At 37.6% G+C, this 17,809-nt stretch overlaps 2 protein-coding genes across 2 annotated transcripts; both read right to left on the bottom strand.

The window, feature by feature from the left end:
- Window positions 1-1,279: 1,279 nt before the first annotated feature.
- LOC140227329 (uncharacterized) lies at window positions 1,280-9,087 on the bottom strand. Its single transcript, XM_072307746.1, has 8 exons — window positions 9,011-9,087; window positions 7,628-7,815; window positions 6,869-6,973; window positions 5,904-6,027; window positions 3,935-4,359; window positions 3,428-3,516; window positions 2,169-2,255; window positions 1,280-1,675 (listed from the first exon to the last, which is right to left on the bottom strand). Exons 2-8 carry the CDS (start codon window positions 7,742-7,744, stop codon window positions 1,471-1,473), a joined length of 1,152 nt encoding a protein of 383 aa, XP_072163847.1. The 5' UTR covers window positions 7,745-7,815; window positions 9,011-9,087; the 3' UTR covers window positions 1,280-1,470.
- A 3,098-nt stretch (window positions 9,088-12,185) lies between these two features.
- LOC140227328 (C-signal-like) lies at window positions 12,186-16,671 on the bottom strand. The gene is made up of 5 exons (XM_072307745.1): window positions 16,546-16,671; window positions 15,480-15,531; window positions 14,647-14,834; window positions 13,843-13,989; window positions 12,186-12,416 (listed from the first exon to the last, which is right to left on the bottom strand). The coding sequence occupies exons 1-5, from the start codon at window positions 16,669-16,671 to the stop codon at window positions 12,186-12,188; spliced, it is 744 nt and encodes a 247-aa protein (XP_072163846.1).
- Window positions 16,672-17,809: the final 1,138 nt, after the last annotated feature.

The following is a 17,809-nucleotide window of genomic DNA, read 5'->3' as shown; positions in this document are numbered from 1 at the left end:
ACAAATTTCTTAGATTATTTGTAATTTGAACATGATACACACGAGAACATTTGATAAGAATTTCTCTAATTTTCGTACAATGATCACTGGAGTTACATAATCTACAAAATTTCTCATTAAGAAAATAGCATCAAAATCAAGGGAAGAGTGTGGTGATTACTGCTGCACTAATTCTTGTTGACTTAAGTTGCCTGCAGAATACACTTACTTGTTACAATGGGGGATATAATTATGTGCAGAACATACGTGTATCTTGTGGTGAAGTAGAAATTCCATTTTCAATTCCTTATATCAAAATTCTTCAAGCTTTGAGTAAATACACTGCGTAAATGACCCTAAAGTCAATTCTAATGAGACATATGCCCATAAAAGATAAATTAAAATATGCAAGATTACTGAGGAAGACATATTGTCAAATACATTTTACACTGAACTTATGAAGTATATACAGTACAATTCTGTTTCTTCTGTGTGAAAATTATAAATATCATGATACATCAATGATCAAGGCATTGACAGCATCAGTGGCTGTTAATATTTTTCCAGTTCTGTTTGCTAATTAAAAGTTTTTGCCATGTTATGGCAAAGGAAATCAATCTATCAACCAAGACACATAAAATATCTATCAATTCATAGTACAACTACTCAAAACACATCCCAAAAGTTGAAGTAAACATCTTTTTGAAATATATACATTTATCAAAAAATTGCCAAGATTTGACCTATTAGAATGTAAAATAAACAAACACAAGTTTAAGTGCATAATCTTACACTATTCTGAGTAAGTGCAAGAGCTAGGTAAAACACACAAAAAAAGAAACCCCACAAAACCAGCCTTTTCTGACAACTGTACTGCCCAAATCAATGTATGCAACATCAGTGGCGGCTGAAGAATTAGAAATAAAGAGGCATGGGTGGGAACACAAGGTGATTACAAACACATGGAAAGAATTGGCAGTGAAAAATAGTAGATACATAGAGTCAGCAGAAGTAAAATACAATTGAGCCAAAAACTTGGCCCAAAATATGCAGCCCTTAAACAGTGAGATTTTTGGATTTGGCTCTGGCACAAAAAGGATGTAAAGTCCCAAAATACGCCCAAAATTATTCACCAAGATTTGGGTAAGGATGGAAATACGCATTTTCATGAAATCAAAAGACAATTTCTGAACATGTTTTTCTACATCACTAGAGCATCACCAATATAGAGATTCCCTGAATATATTCTTAAAGTATGAAAAAAAACTTCACGGAAAAATGTGAAAACAAGGAAGTCCTCCCACAGTTCATGATACCTGCACGCAAGTCAACTCAGTGCTTGTTCGTACTAAATAACATTTGACTGTATCTACTATACCAATGAAGGAAAGCCTTCATTTGCACACCTCACGCAGAGTCACTGTGAAATGACTGACTCTTTACTGATATAACCATACGTAAGTGGGAAGGTTCCCCGGTGTAGACCATGGCTCATGGCGTAAAGCCTGACGAGCTGTCGAACCCGCCGGGACTGTTGCAGCTGCTGTTGGGGCTGCCATATGGCCCGCTGGGACTGTGCACATTTTTGAACTTTTCAAGAATCTTCTGGTTGAAGGAGTCCACGTTCAAAGTCAATGGCACCCCACTTCTTGGTGGCTTGGAGGGAGCCCTCTTCTTTGGTGTACGGCCAGGTGACCTGAACAAATAAAACAGAAAAGAGGAAAAGAGTATGAATCATTCACAGCCTAGATATTAAAATCAAAGGATATATTAGGCAGACTTGTGTGAAGGCCTCACAACTCAGTTGAAGAGAGTGTGTAATAGGATACAGACATTGCCCTTTTAGATGTGTAATATTACATCAGTGAACAATACATCAGAATCTGCCCCTCTTGGATTTAGCATAGCCAAAAAAGCCAGGCCTGATTAGGGTTAATGGGATAATGTTGCACTGGTACTTTACGTAAGAATACTGATAAGGAAGAGACATCTGCCACATATTTAGATACTAATACTGCATGTTTACGCCATGTTTTTTCGCAGAGTTTCTATATCTGCAAATCTTAATAGGTCGGAACAAAAAGAACTCTTTCCGATCGTTTGCCACAGGCGCATCACAAAACAATGTTTCATGCAGGGGCAATGATGACAGGCCACGAGCAAAACACCCTTGACAGTTAGAGGCTCACCCTGATTTGACCGTCTTCAGCTTGCCCTTGTCAAAGGCCAGCAGCTCATCGTGGATGCTAGAGATGGAATCCAACGAAGTGGTGGAGCTGAAAGGAGGCAAGAAACAGATAAAGAAAACAAACTTAAATTACATAATTACAAGATGAATATATAATATAGGGTACTGTACGAGCAGAAATTTTCGCATACAGAAATTTTCGCGAATTGCTACTTGGTGGACATTTTGGCGTGTTGTTAATTTCGCGGTTGCGAGGATCTAACTGAATTTAGATATTTGCGCGTTGTTATTTTCGTGTGTTGTTATTTTCGCGGTTCAAAGGTAATTCGCGAGATAAAACCACCGCGAAAATTTCAGCTCGTACAGTATTTGGAATGCTTCTCACTACTCTGAGTCCTAAATGGGCACAAATGGGCACATATGTACATCCATGCAACATGCATACATACATTAATACACACATCAAAACAAGCACACATGTATAATTACACACAAATGTGCAATCATAATGTAACAGTCGGATGAATAATAAAAAGAGATGAATTATAAAACAAATACAAGAATAAATGAGCCAATGTTTTGAAATAATGTTGGGAAGACACAAAAAAAAGCAACATCAATTTCTTTTCTTGGATCACAAAGTCATTTAATAAGTTTTGATGTTTGTGGCAAGTCTGGATAAACTTACCATCATACTCTGTAACAACAGGTACAGATTGTTATTACAAGACAGTATGAATACTGCTGGACAACAGAAATAAAAAAGCCTCTGCCTCATTGAATATAATGAGATTTGATGCAAATTAACAGAGCGCTTTGGGTTGCCCCTGGGTATGCTGCTAAGTGGGTTTGTAAAACCCTAATTGAGGTAGTGGAATATCAATGTGGAAGCTCTATTTTCATGGTAACTTCATCACACACACAAAATAAACAATATACAAATGAACATTTAAAAGAATCATAGGGTGATCTACATATGTAGTTAGTGCTTCAAACTAGATAAGAAACATTTACCTCTTCATCTCTTTAATTTGTGGTAACTGAAGATTGTATAAGAAGCATTTACATAAATAATTTTCCTCCAAAAGTTTAGAAGTGCCCAGAAATGAGTCGCCTACTGGAACTTCTCATTTGATCAACAACAGAGGGAATTTTCTTGGCAAATTTTGTAGGTTCTTTGAGCTACACAGCTAATATAGTTATACTGTCTGCTTGCAAGACTTGACTGCAGCCGCAGCTAACTGGAATCTTATAACTTACCCAACTTTCTTGAGTTGAGTCAAGCGTGGGTCAGATTTCAGGATGTTCTTCTTAGCAGGACTCTGAGGCAGGCCGGTTGGGGTGGTCATCTGCATTGGGCAGAAAAAAAGGGGTAAACTAATAAACAAACATATGAATAAATAAATATAAATAATAATCAAAGAAAGAAACAAACCATCAAATTGTCTGATAAGCTCTTCAAAGAGCATTACAGTCACATAACTAGAGCAGATGTCTGGCGATTCCAAGCTTGGCCATGCCCTGAATCATCTGAGATTGTACATTTTGGGTTAAAAACACAAGTTTCTACAAAGTCTGTGATTTTGCATAGCTATATATTGATTTTTATAGGGCAAATTCCCAACTTTTGATAATTTCCACGATGAAAAGAAATGTGTGCTGTGTACATGGAACATTACATCAGCTTTATTTCGTAAATGTGAATGGGGCTACAAAAATTTATGGTAGCTTTACTTCTAAAATGTGAATGGGGTTTTGCGTGCTTACTGTGTTTGTCCTCTCTTGCAGTGGCCTCTTGGTGCTGCTTCCAGGGGTGGGTGTAGGCATCTGGGACACTGGAGGGGGAGGAGGAGGAGGAGGAGGAGGGGGAGGAGCAACTGATGATCGCGCAGGTATTTCCCTCGCATCCCTAGAGCCTTTCTTGTGCCCATCTTTTCTGCTGCCAGATCCCGAACCATTCCGGAGGGGTTTCCGTGGCGATGGAGTGATACTGAGTACAGACTCCCCCACTTCGGTGGAGTCTTCTTTGGCGGAGTCTTTCCCGTTTGATCCAGGGGGAGGGTACGGAGGAGGTGGTGGGGGTGCAGGACCCTTGGTCCTCTTCGGAGCCACTCGCTGGTGGTTGCCCCTGGTGGAACGCTTGGCAGCAAGACGTTTCGAAAAGCGCTTCGCGACTGGACTAGATTTTGTATCTGTTTCGGGAAGCAAAACCACATAAAGACGACATCTGTACTCACAGAACTTTGATGCACTAAGATTTTTGTGTTTTGTTTTGTTGTTTTCTTTTTTCTTTTTTTTTGTGGTCAACACCAATCACTAATATTATCCAATTTTTCTTGAAGCAGGAACTAGATACTTTAGCTTTAACTTTCTACCCCAAATGGGTCATGAATCCTACTAGCCTTGGCTTTAGCCTTCTCTCAAACTCTGAGAATTCTATGCTGTGCACAGCTTTTGTGTGTGTGTGTTTTTTTTTACTTCATTTACGTTTACCAAGAAACACCAAACAATATTAGTTATCCCCTGCTTGTTCACGAAATACGGGCAAATATCTACGGTCTGGTGCCATATTCCATGAGGCCGAAGGCCGAATGGAATATGGCACCAGACCGTAGATATTTCCCGTATTTCGTAAGAACAAGCAGGGGGTAACGATTTTATCTTTTAGTGTAAGTGCCAACCTTCTTCTCGCTGATTTCCCCTCGTGAATGATGTTGAAATCGCCGGCTGTCAGCCATGACCATGTTGACTTAGGCCTACGTTTCGCGAGCTGATTACTGCATGCGATGCGCGCATACAAATACATACGTACACACATACACGCCATAAGATACTGCAGTGCAGTAGCCAGATATATATAAGTTGCTGTTGTTTATCAAGCGTCTAGTGGTCTCAGGTTATGTGCGCAATACGCTTGAGGACCGCGCGCTGTCCATTTGTTTTGTACAGGATTAACGCGCACTTTCCTATAAGCGTCTTTGGTACACGCGCAGCTGGCTGTGTAATACAGTATCATGACGTCATATCCACGTAATACGAGATATATTAAGTGGTAGTGACCAATGAGATTACAGAATTCACGATCACTAAAAGATAAATTAAGAAATCCCATTGTTCTTCAACAGTAATACCGTATATGTTCCATTATTTTACTTTATCTTGTAGACCTGATATGATTCAGAACAAAGATTCCATTAGATGATTCTTGAATGTTTGGAGTTGTACAGTAAGACAAAAATCATGCTCACAATCATCTGGGTAATCATGCTCAATGTAAACGAAAAAAGAAGAAGAAAAAACCAACAGCTTTATAGCATAGATGAACATGAATACCTCTTTGAATAATTAAAAAAAAAGTGTTGGTGTCAGTAAATCTACAAATGAGTGTATTCTAACAATTTCATTATTTTTACCACTCTTGCAGGTACACCTAAAAAGATAAAGTCATCCCTCACATAATAAAGAAGGATAAAAGGTTTTGCAAGTGATACATTAGAATTTTAATTCAGCTCTTACAGCATCTGAACATATTTTTCTTTTCAGTACTGGTGCTCTTGCATCTTTCAATAGGTACATGTGGAGTGTGTAACCATGTTTCAAGGCTGGGAGACCCATATACAGTATCTTGAGAATAGTTGTTGTTTTTTTTTCTTCTTCTTCTTCTTTTCTTTTTCCCTCTCTTTCTCTTTCTAGTACAGAAAGAACTATGTTTTAGGACTGAGAGACTAATACCAACCTTGAGCATAATTGAAGACTTTACACATCTCACTCTGTAGCTGGCAGATTCTATCTTCCGTTTCCTCCTCCGTGATTTCATTCAGCATAAAGTTTGGGCCCTTGAATCTCTCCAACACCTTGCACTGACACGGGAAAAGGTGTTGTGTGTAATGATAATTAAATACATATAAATATTGAATGGTCTCAAGTGCGATGGTACAAGATTTCTCATGAGTACATAATCTTGTTCCATTGCATGAGTAAAGACTATACACTATTTGTTCTATACAACACCTCGGACGTCAACAGATGTGGTCCACACAAATTCTTGAATTTAGCACAGAAAACAAAAAACACCTTATCATCACAGAGTGCTCAGAAAGGTAAACTTGACATTCACAAACATGAAACTCTACTAAGCATTTCTTTAATGAAGAGGTCAGAAATACAGAACAAATCAAGTTGCATTTTAAGGGCACAGCTGCTGTCGATTCTATGAAGTTGCAAGATCAATATTCATGATGGAAAGATGGAAAACTTTAATCTGTGATGCTCCTAACATGCTGTGATATTGGCATTGCCAGGGGTGGAGGAACATGATGGTCATAAAATGTACATGTATTCCATAAGCTGCTGCTTTTCTCTCAAATGGTCTAGAGAACTCAGCATCAAAACTAATATACTGTACGAGCTGAAATTTTCGCGGTGGTTTTATTTTCGCGAATTTCGCGAATCGCCTTTGAACCGCGAAAATAACAACACGCGAAAATAACAACGTGCAAATAGTTACGTTCAGTTAGACCGTTGCAACCGCGAAATTAACAACACGCGCAAATGTCCTCCAAGTAGCAATTCGCGAAAATATCTGTACGCGAAAATTTCAGCTCGTACAGTACTCTGGGATATGCCACAGCCCATGACTGTCGACAACTGAATAATTTTTAGGCTCCGACTTTGTATTACTTTGTATCCAAGTAACTGTACCTTGAGATATGCGAAGATTCCCTCATTTTCTGTATCCTCTTGCTTCTTCCTGGCCAGAATTTTTCTGAATATCTCCGGATTGCCGTCCATGTAGCCAAGCAAATTCTGTGAGAGAGGGCGAAACACAATCATCACGCTGCTTCTGGAAGTCTTGCATAAAGCCATCTATGACAGCATCAAAACTGATGAGTCACTCTCCTTGGGAAGTGAAAGAATGGTCTAGTTAGTATTAGTATAAGTCTGCACCTTTGAGTTATTTCTCTGCTACTGTTTACATTAAGCATGAGAAAATTAAGAATTAAGAACATCAATGTATTTTCAGCATTTGAAACGAAAGGCTCATGACAGGAAACAGAGCATTTTTTTTTTCTTTTTTTTTTCCTGATGCAAACCTTGTAAAAAGTTGGTTGTATTTTGGTCTAACCACACTTACTTTGTGTTATGTTGGGTATTTTTTTTTTCCTTCGAACATAATGATGCTTCAGTGCAACAACAAAATAAACAAGATAAGATATTGAAGTACAAGTTGTATTTTGGAGGTCAGTTTGGAACAAAAATTTTGAACTAAAAACAGAGATATATCAAATGCCTTCTCTCAGTATCTACCACAAGCTTAAAAGTTGAGATCAAACATTGTAAGTCAGAAAAGTTTGATTGGTTGATACCTGAGTTATGCTTGATTATCTAATTTAAATGTTTTCTTGCATCTTTTTAAATGCAACAGGGCCAGCTCTCTTTACTTCAATGGTGGAAAAATACCTCTAAGGCTGCAAACGTCTCCGTGCTTCCCTGTTCTTCATACTCCCGTGAAGAAATCCTAGAGCAGTAACTCTGAGCCAGCGGAGTTGCTGGGTCGTACTCGCCAAAGGTTTCCATCTCTTCTGCTTTGCAGGCAACCAAAGTGAAGCCTTTACTCTCACGATGTGACAAGGGATGCCACTTGATACCTGTACGGGGTAGAATAAGTAAATACCAAATGTATGCCCTGAACTCTGATGTCCCAGATTTCACTTCTTATTAGGCTCCTTAAACAGGGTACAAACTGCAATATTAACAAATCTGTTCACTTATGCCTTGGCTAAGTTTACATTTATGAATTTTAGAGTACTTATTGACAGTGACATGAAAATGAAGGAACTTTATTATGAAGTGGTTTGCACTAAAATTCTAGTGGTTGTACAGTATTACTGTACATGAACTACTAGAGGGTCTATTCAATTTCATTCACTTTATTCAATTCTTCAGGTAAAATGAAAAATATAAGTTATAAACTAACAAGTGTTATCTGTAAAGAAATGACCATCATTGAAAAGTTATCAACCAAGCAATAGGGGACCTACCATAAAACAAGTGTTCCTATAACTAAGAAAAATGAAATAGGATGCATACAAACAAAATGCTGTGGCTTGACAGAGTACAAACATGTGTACATCCATATGGCATTTGATAAGATTTACCGCAACAGCTCATATAAATTGTGTATTTGTGTATGTGTGTGTTTACTGTGTGTGTGTGTGTGTGTGTGCGTGTGTGTGTAGCGTCCCCTCGACGCTACATTCAAAGTGATAGATGGATCCTGACAAGTACCGAAGTAGGACTAGAAGTAGAAGTACAAATTCAAAAGGGAGGAGAGTGATAACGTCAATAAAAATAAAAGACTCCTTCGGACAGAGACGGATCTTTCTCTGTCTTATCCAGTATCACACTCAGACTCAGTACTCACACTCATCATGCTCATACATTGCTCATGGAGTCATGCATTGCCATTATGCTTTATGCCATGGTATGAGTCATATCCAATGACAACGGCATGCTAACAAGATAAAATACTAAAATACCAGGTCCACTAATATAACGGTAGCTAGCTCCAGTAGTCCACAGACTAAATATCATGAACACTCGCACTCTATTATCATGATCATCACACTGGAAATATACTAGAATTGAGAATGTCTACATGGATCAATTGTAAGATATTTTGCAACACCAATTCAGATTAGTGGGACCACTGTATTTTGCTTTACCAGCGCCTAAGCAGATGGCCAAAGCAACAGCATCGCCGATCTGTATCTGGATCGTGTCTCGAAGCTACGTTCTAATACCAACTGCCTAAAGCAATAATGACGAATAAATTGTGCTTACTTTTCCTCTTTCCTGGCAGTTGGGCCAAAATCCTCAATTTCTCATCTGTTTGCACATTCTTTAATCTTACAAGCAAGAGGGTGGCGGTACGGTAGCGCCGGCGGCCAAATCTTTCAAGCTTCGCACCAATAATACGTCACCAAACTGTACACTGGATCGAGTACTCTCATTGGCTGAGCCAATAATAAAACAAAAGTTCACCTGCGTACGCGTACAATGACAAAACGTACACATACGTACAACTGTATGTACCAAGGAGGGGAGAGAAAATTCTCACTGGTAATACACAATAAGTCATGTACATGTACACTGTACATAGCGTATGTACTGTTTCGCTGGTGATGTAAGCGGTGTGCATTTTGTTTTTTGGTGTTGTTGGTTGTTTTTATTTGGGGGGGGGGGGGTGGGGTTGAGAGGTTTCAAAATTCTAAACAGTGAAAATGTCTGGAATTAATGATTATTTTCAAACTTAAAATTAACTAAAACTTTTTTTTTTACTTTTATTACTATCGTTATTATTATTATTATTATTATTATTATTATTATTATTATTATCATCATCATCATCATCATCACCACCATCATTATCATTTGTTTGATTATGGAGATAAGGTTTGACTTATATGTAAGAAAAGTCTCTGATTTCTTCGTACCTATACCGAATTGTTATGACCTTATACTGTACCAAATTCAGCAATGTCTCTTTATTTGTAGGAGTCAATTCAGACTCTCAACCACAAACGTTGACGAATGTATGGCTATGGGTTTGGATTTTTTTTTTAAATCTACAAAAAGAAATGCTCTTCTGATGCATTTGGGAGTTTAAGGTGAAGTTTCCACCTTTACTTTTTCCATCTTTTTTTTTTTTACTGCACCCCCCCCCCCCAAAAAAAAAGGCCTGGGTGTGTGATACCTCCTTGGTGTAAGTTTTAGCTCTACATGTTGGTGTTTTCATATCGTTTCTACTTGCAGTTTACGAGGGCTGTCATTTTCACTCAGCATTTCTGTAGTGTGATTTTCTTTGATTTTCTGCACATTCGCATTGTTTGTTTGTTTGTTTGCTTGTTTGTTTGTTTGTTTGTTTGTTTGTTTTCGTTATACAAGGGAGATGGAAAAGAGACGAACAACCTTCCTATGGTAATCTATTTTTGTGCAAAGGGTTGGATGCACGAGGTTGAGATAAAGGCTTTCTCACCTCAAATAAAACGTATTTTTTTACATAATTATATACCATCCACGACTCATGATGACTCTTATATTCTATAGTAGATACACATCAAGAGTGAAGTAGAAATTTACGGTGTTGTGAAAAATGACACGAAACACCGCTCATATTCATGATTTTACTTACACTCCTATAACACTTTGCAACGTCTCCAGAGACTCCAACCCAAACCACCTTCTGATCTGGAGATTCTCCCGCCTGAAACCCCTAGTAAACGGGAGACTCCAAGTTTATGTGTGCGAAGCGCCAAGTTCCTAGGGTTCTATATGCTCTCTGGTGCTATCTAAGGCTTATTTTTTCAACATACAATAGCAATAAGTAAGAAATCCTTTCCAACGGGAGACACAGAGCCAGGGCGAGAGAAATTAAGTCTCAAGCGGGAGAACGGGAGATTTTGAAAAAATGGGTTTTCGGCGGGAGATCTCCCGTCGAAAACGGGAGAGTTGGAGTCTCTGCGTATCTCTTATAACATTCTGTCGTTTCCCTCTTTCATTCACTTCTTTTTGAACTTCCATGTCCTCACTACGATCTTATGTAGATCGAAATCTAGTCTTATAGGTAGGCCCCAGACTCACACAACAATCCGCCGACTATACGTACATGTTACACGTGCGTGTTTACACGCAAGTTTCCGCGGCTAGTAGCAAGCAAATTTTGTCTTTCCAGTAGGCAGAACCAGACAGGAACAACGACCGAATCAAGAGACGAAATGAGACTGACATCATTTCAACCATTTTCCACACATTCACTAAACGAATCGGTTTTATTCGGACGTTCGAAACATGACAGATTATTGCGTATGATAAGTGTGGGTCAATGCAAGAGCGTCCTCTAGAATCCCAGGTGAGTTTCCCTTTATATCGCGGAGACTATAAAACCCAAATAATGCAGCAACAAAGAAGAACACACCAGTGAAGTACAATATTGTTTGAGGAAAATCGGAAAAATCTGTTCAAAAGTTATGGATTTTTTAAGTTTTGGTGCAGCCATTACCCGATGAGAAGACTGCAACACTTTATGACGTCATGCATAAACAGCCATGTAAAGAAATTACTTATAAAGATTCAGAAATATGTTTAATATTGTATTATATAAGATTAAACAAGTTCGATATAGATATCATAAAAGTTCATTTAATGATAACAAAGTCATGATATTAAAAACATAGAAAACGATAGATGAAGCATTGGGTAACTTAAGGACAGTCCTTATAGTGGCAGTCCTCCTGCATAATTTCTCATGTAATTATTTGCAAATTTGGTTATTCAATATATTTTGGTAATGGAATTAATGTACATATTAATTTTTTCTCCTTCGAATCGTGTAGGCTACATTGTATAATCTATACATGTATAATGCTGTTTTCTAAGATAATATTGAAAAGAATTTTGACTCATCTATGAAATTATGTCGAAGAAAATAAATCAAACACACAAACAAACTAAGTTTTTATCAGCCGCATTTAATGATTACCATGTATAGGCCCTATACACTATAAGGGCGGGCAGGGCAGTGGTATACACTATCTATAATATTCACCATTTGTCTTTAAAACAAACAAAGGATGACTAAATCGATTTTGACACTTTCTAAGTTTGCTTTTCAGCGAAAGCATATTTAATAATTATTCATTTCCCTTCCTCTTTCCATCTCCTTTTTGTGACTGAAAAAAAAAATCTGAAAAACAGCTTGGATTTCATCGGCTGTCAAGGAAGTTGTAAATCAATTTTGCATTTCAGGCTATTTTAGCTCTCATGGAAGCTCCATGGAACATTGATTTAAAACTTGGGAAAAACCCGTGAAAATCGTTAAAAATAAAAATAGAAATAAAAGTGCAAGGAAATATGTGACTTTCCAAGGATTCATCCCCGATACTTTTCGGAAGGGTTGGTAGTATTGGTCGTTAATTTGTTAACTTCTCAGCAGGAAAAGGTTTCTTTTCGGAATCTATTAGTACGGACAGATTTGAATGGGAAATTTGAGGTCAAGGAAAAGACCGTTTTCCTTTTCGGAAGCCGCAGAAAAGATTCTCAGCATGGTGGAAACTGATTCCTCAGGAGTCACATCGGCGTTAGACCCTCCCATATCAGTCTGGACCCATCCTGGGTGCTGTGCCAAGACCAGGATCTGGTTCTTCTTGAGTTCCACACTCAGCCCCTTGGTTAGCATGTTGACGGCAACCTTTAATTGGACACACATATAATGATCACAAACTATATCAGGCCGCGTGAAACTGCATAAATTTGGTAAAATCATTGTCATGTGATATCATGCATTGTATACTAATAAGGCGAAACCGATATTTTTATTTTGAAAAGAAATAGGATATCTAAACGTTTTTCATGCAAAGAAAACAACGAAAACGTTGTTCGATAGATGATTTCTATACTGCTTATGGAAATTATTGTGACTCTTCGTACGTTCATCAAAGTGATGGATTACTCCCGTATTTCACAGAAAATAGGCATATTATATGCTCGCCTTTTAAAACTCAGATATGTACTTATCTGTAGCTTTACTTAAAGGCATAATTTACCATTTGCAGATGAAACAAAAGCCCAGCATTAGTGCTTCAAAATAGTTCTAAAATGTGAGGTAGGGATAGAAACAACCAATGTAAAAATTTGAGTCCGTATAATCGACATTTGGTATTGTTAAATATACAAAATATGAACAATAGTTATGATAAAAATACTTCTAGATTAAACCGTCTACAGTTATGGTTTAATGAGGAAAAATAGAGATATCTCCTTATATTTTAGGCTTTACTGCAAAAATTTTGTATGGTAGGAGATTTTGTGAAACAACTGACCTGCATCAAAGGTGATATCTTGAACATTATTTTTTTAATCATTGCTCCCCCCCCCCCAAAAAAAAAAGCAAAGGTAAACACGACCTTTAACAACTGCGTAATTCAATTTGTACGTTAAAAAATAAATAAATCAAGCATTATGTTTAAACGTACGCTTTACTTGTATCACAGACCAGAGGAACAACACTGCCAACTCAAATTTAACATCGTGTTGGTTGAAGCACATTCCCTCCAGAGAAACGTTGAAAATGCTAGAATTCGACTTAATTCTCGAAGTACAGTCCATGCAAAACACGTGTAAGTCATAATGTACAACGACATAACAGAGCCTACTCATGTATACTGTTGAACTATAAATCGAGGAAAATAAGTGATGACGATTGACACACATGAAAGAAATAATTATTTTCTCTGAAGAAGGTTGTTCGAGCAAGTTCACTTAGGTGAATATCTGGGCCAGCTGCACTTCTCCAATGACAGTTCATTGGTCTTACCATTCATCATTCGAACTGTCCGTGTTCCCTTTTCTTCTTAGAGTGTTGTTTATGTCGATGAGTAATTTATTGTTGCGAAGAGGAAATAATCTTTTATACTTCATATCTAGGGGTAAATTTTGGCATTGGGAAAACACGTTGGGGCTAAATTATGAACCTTCAAAATATGCCGACAATGATGGGAGTGTCCCTATTACCAATTACGAAAATATTACGCATATTTCTCAACACCCTTGACCTTCTTCGGTTATGCCAAGTTATGACGCCAGTATAATCTGGCTCGTCCAAGCGCCTCGATTACCTTGCTTTCCCTGTAACCTGCTAAGCCTCCTGTAGACTGAGATATAGAGCCCAGAATAGAGGAGATATTGATGATGGCTGCTCTCTCGAAACTGAATGTCTGGAGTTCACTACTCTGTGCAGCCTGCCGCAGCAGGGGAAGAAACACCTGTCAAGAATCATGGACAGCAAAAAGGAGAAATTGAAGTTAAATGCTGCTCCGTGTTTCAATGAATGTAGTAATAATAAAAGAAAAGAGAAAAATAAAACACTAAAAATGGATATGAAATAAGAATGTTGTGGGACATTATATAGGGATATGCACATTGTTAATTTTCATGAAATTTCAACATTGGTCGCAATGATTATTATATGAAAAATAGTCATTCGTCTTTGATATTATATAGATGAGGTATATTAATGCTTTCATTGCTCCAACAGCTTTCCTGTTAGTTAACTGTACAAAGCAAAACAAAAATACATGTATCACGATATTACGTCCGGCCGATGAAAGTGAAAATACTTGTTCACATAAGTACATAATTATATTATTCGTACACACACACACACACACACACACACATATATATATATATATATATATATATATATATATACATGTATATAGTTAGATTAGGCCTACATACATCAGGGCTCGACAATGACTTTTTTTTTTTCCTCTGGTGGCCCATGGGAAATCAGCCCACCGCTGGACTGTTCAATATTGAGCCCTTAATATTATTATACGGTATATATGATAATGTAATTATGTACTCTATGTGTAAACGTGACGTATATGACAAAAGGATATCTATGTAGATAATACCTGGGTAACTCTAAGAAGACTAATCACATTGGCGTCCAGTATGTCTGTGAAACTCTTCCTGGACATCTCTGCGTAGCCCTCCCTGTTGTTCACGCCTGCGTTGTTGATGAGGACGTTGAGACCCTTCTCGCCGACGATACTCGAGACCGCCTCCACGGCGGGCTGATATGTGGCTTCATTCTGGACATCTGGGTGTCACGGTCAATAATTTAAAAAGGCATGCTCATCTTTAATAATGATTTGAGGATTCCTCGTTCTCCTGTAGCTTTTAATATGAAAGAAATTATTTAGTCGTAAAAATTACTTGTAAGATCAGTAAGTTTTATTTCATTTAAATTTATATATGCATATGTGTGTGTGTGTGTGTGTGTGTGTGTGTGTGTTTATAAGATAATTGATTTAAATACATCGTAACATCTACTTTAAATGGGTGACCCTATCAATACGCTATAGACTGGCTTACTGTAACGGGGTTCTTCAAAAACATCTTTATGGTCATAATACGTAGAGTTGAACACCATTCAAATTCAATTTACAGAAACTTCAGACATTTCAATAAAATCAATGGATTCTTTATCAATTACAGTATAATGGCAAAACTCATTCTTACATTTGAGTTGAAATAGCACTAAAGTTTATCTTGAAACAACATCTCTTTAAGGCATTAACACAGTAGTTTGTGTCATTATTTCTGTTCCTTGAGAAGGAGAGGTCCTTAGCAGTCAGTCATAACCATGTGAACAGAACCGAACTAATATCTTGTGGGCCTACAAAACATTCGGCATTTGAGTCTTGATAGAGGACCATAGTCACCAGGAACGCCACGAACATACTTAATCCAATAACATGAATGTTGTCGTTAGCAGCGGCCAAGGTTAGCAGATCCTGAGAAATGATAAGAAGCAGACAATGAAAGATTTATTAATGATCCGTAAAAGAGAAATAAGATTGGCAGTTGGCTTGTATAGGCTATACATTTTCACTTAATAACAGAAGATGAGCAAAGACTGTGCTCGAATCATGCATATAAAATGCAGACATTCTATGTCATTAACTTTCCTGTGTTATATTCCACTTGTTTGTTCCAAAGATGACAGAAAACCAGCCAACCTTTATGCAGAGTACTTAAAGACGTGACTATATACATAACATGATTCCACTGCTGGGTTGCAGCTATATCACCATTGCATCTTTTCACTGTCTTAATAGATTACTGTTTATGTTCATTATGTATATTGAGAAACGTTTTCCACAAAGGTCAATGGTTGTTATCTTAAAAAACAAACAAACAAACAAACGATGAACAGAACAATAGTTATATGAAATAAAGGATGTTGAAACAAGAAATTTTCCTTTTAACATAGAATTGCATGTCAGCTTGTGAATCTGTCAATGGATTTTACAATATTTGACAGGAGTATACAAATTGGCTTTTAACCCACTCATTTAATTGGTCCATTAATTTTGCAATATTACAAACCGAAAGAGAAGCATGGTCAAATAATAAAATATTTACAGAATGGTAGCTCGAAAATCTCCATCCACTGACTTAATTCTCTCCCCTCCCCCTCAATATCTAATACCCGCTCGCGCCCGAGAGAAAGGTACAGAGACAGACAGACAGATATAGATAGACAGATTAGGAAATGACAAAAACTGCAAGCTAACATTTCGTTTTCATATTATATTATCCACACAAGCAACATTTGTGTTTGTAGAGACTTGTTATAAGAGACTTAATCCAAGCATAATGGGCATATGATCCATGACAACTTATCTTCACTTGCACAATCCAAGCAAGCAAACAAACTATAACTATACAAAATGGCGGCGAAGAAATATTATGACTCGTATAAATCATTTACATTCAAACGGTTATCGAAATTGTTGTTTTCCTACCCTTGCTTCGTCTGGACGCCTGCAAGTAGCGAAGATGTGGGCTGGTTTGGGATCACGTCCAGCAAGCTGGCGTACAAACTCCAGGCCAATGCCCCTGTTAGCACCTGTGATAAGAATAGATACCATGGTGGTTTATAATAGTTGAAGCACGTTATATACTAGTATAAGATAGGTTGTAACTGTTGTGTGATTGAGGCTGCTGGCGAGTGTCGCTATCTGATCTGCTTTTGAAATTTGTTGGTAACGTTATAGTCGTACATTATGCGAGGACACTGTTCTTTCTTTGAGTCACGCTTCTCAGGCACATTAAATGGATAAATTTGGTTTCCGTGCTCGAACGCCGGTTTTAGGCCAAGGTTGAGCACGCGGATTGAAAGGAATAGGATCTGGAATGTTCGAAATATGATATGACGCCCACGCTCTACAAATGTCAGTGAAATCGGAAGGTCGTTGAACAATAAATACTGTACAGTGCCTGTACGTATAAGAGTCTGCGTGAGATACCGAGTCATTTGAGGCTTACGAAACCTTTCCTCAGTCACGTTCATTTTCAACATTTTTACATAATTGTACAAAATATACCATCTTTATAGTGAGAATTAAAAACAAAAGTATCACAAAGAAAAAACCGAACTTACTTTACCTGACATTGGGCCTCTGATAAAGGAGCAACACGAACGGAGATATATCAATTATAAAGGAAAACAAAGAGTTTTGATAAGAGACAACCAAAAGAACAAACATCACATAAAACGTGGAAATAGGCTTATATCCATGTCAGCTAATAAGCGCACAAACAACAACACACACGCACAAAATGGTACACTCTGAAAACGAAATGGTAGGTCAAATTTTAAAATGTTGTCAATCCTCTAACCTTTATAAATGCTAGAATCAACACGAAAAATGTTGGATGTAGCCCCGGATGTAACATTTCTGAAATGGTACAGTTATTTCTGAAATGCTATAGTCAACATTTTGAGTGATAAATTTAACATTATTAACAAAGGTTGGAGGAGTAACTACATTTGAAATGTTGATTTTGAGATATCATCTCAGTTTTATAGAGTGATTTATGCATGCAATGTTACAAATACGACTTTCGCTTTACCAACGTGCAAAATTGCCAGTAAGAATGCTGTGAACATTCGTGAACAAAATGCAAATAAGAGGATATGTGTGTAACATGTAATGAAAAATGAGCTCAGATGGACAGACATGCAGACCGTATCCGGGCACTTACCCCCTGGGCAACTACCCTCCG

Source organism: Diadema setosum, chromosome 4 (assembly GCF_964275005.1).
Source record: "Diadema setosum chromosome 4, eeDiaSeto1, whole genome shotgun sequence".
NCBI classification, from domain to species: domain Eukaryota; kingdom Metazoa; phylum Echinodermata; class Echinoidea; order Diadematoida; family Diadematidae; genus Diadema; species Diadema setosum.
Note: the sequence above shows the minus strand (reverse complement) of the source record. Positions and strands in the feature narration are given on the sequence as shown.

Excerpts from the sequence above, each read along its gene's own strand:
- LOC140227328 (XM_072307745.1), bottom strand. The coding sequence starts at position 16,671 with ATGGTATCTATTCTTATCACAGGTGCTAACAGGGGCATTGGCCTGGAG. Across the intron at positions 15,532-16,545 it reads GGCGTCCAGACGAAGCAAGG|GATCTGCTAACCTTGGCCGC; the intron begins GTAGGAAAACAA and ends ATCATTTCTCAG. Across the intron at positions 12,417-13,842 it reads CAGGTTACAGGGAAAGCAAG|GTTGCCGTCAACATGCTAAC; the intron begins GTAATCGAGGCG and ends GTCCAATTAAAG.
- LOC140227329 (XM_072307746.1), bottom strand. The coding sequence starts at position 7,744 with ATGGAAACCTTTGGCGAGTACGACCCAGCAACTCCGCTGGCTCAGAGT. Across the intron at positions 6,974-7,627 it reads AGACGTTTGCAGCCTTAGAG|AATTTGCTTGGCTACATGGA; the intron begins GTATTTTTCCAC and ends CCTCTCTCACAG. Across the intron at positions 1,676-2,168 it reads CTGAAGACGGTCAAATCAGG|GTCACCTGGCCGTACACCAA; the intron begins GTGAGCCTCTAA and ends TTATTTGTTCAG.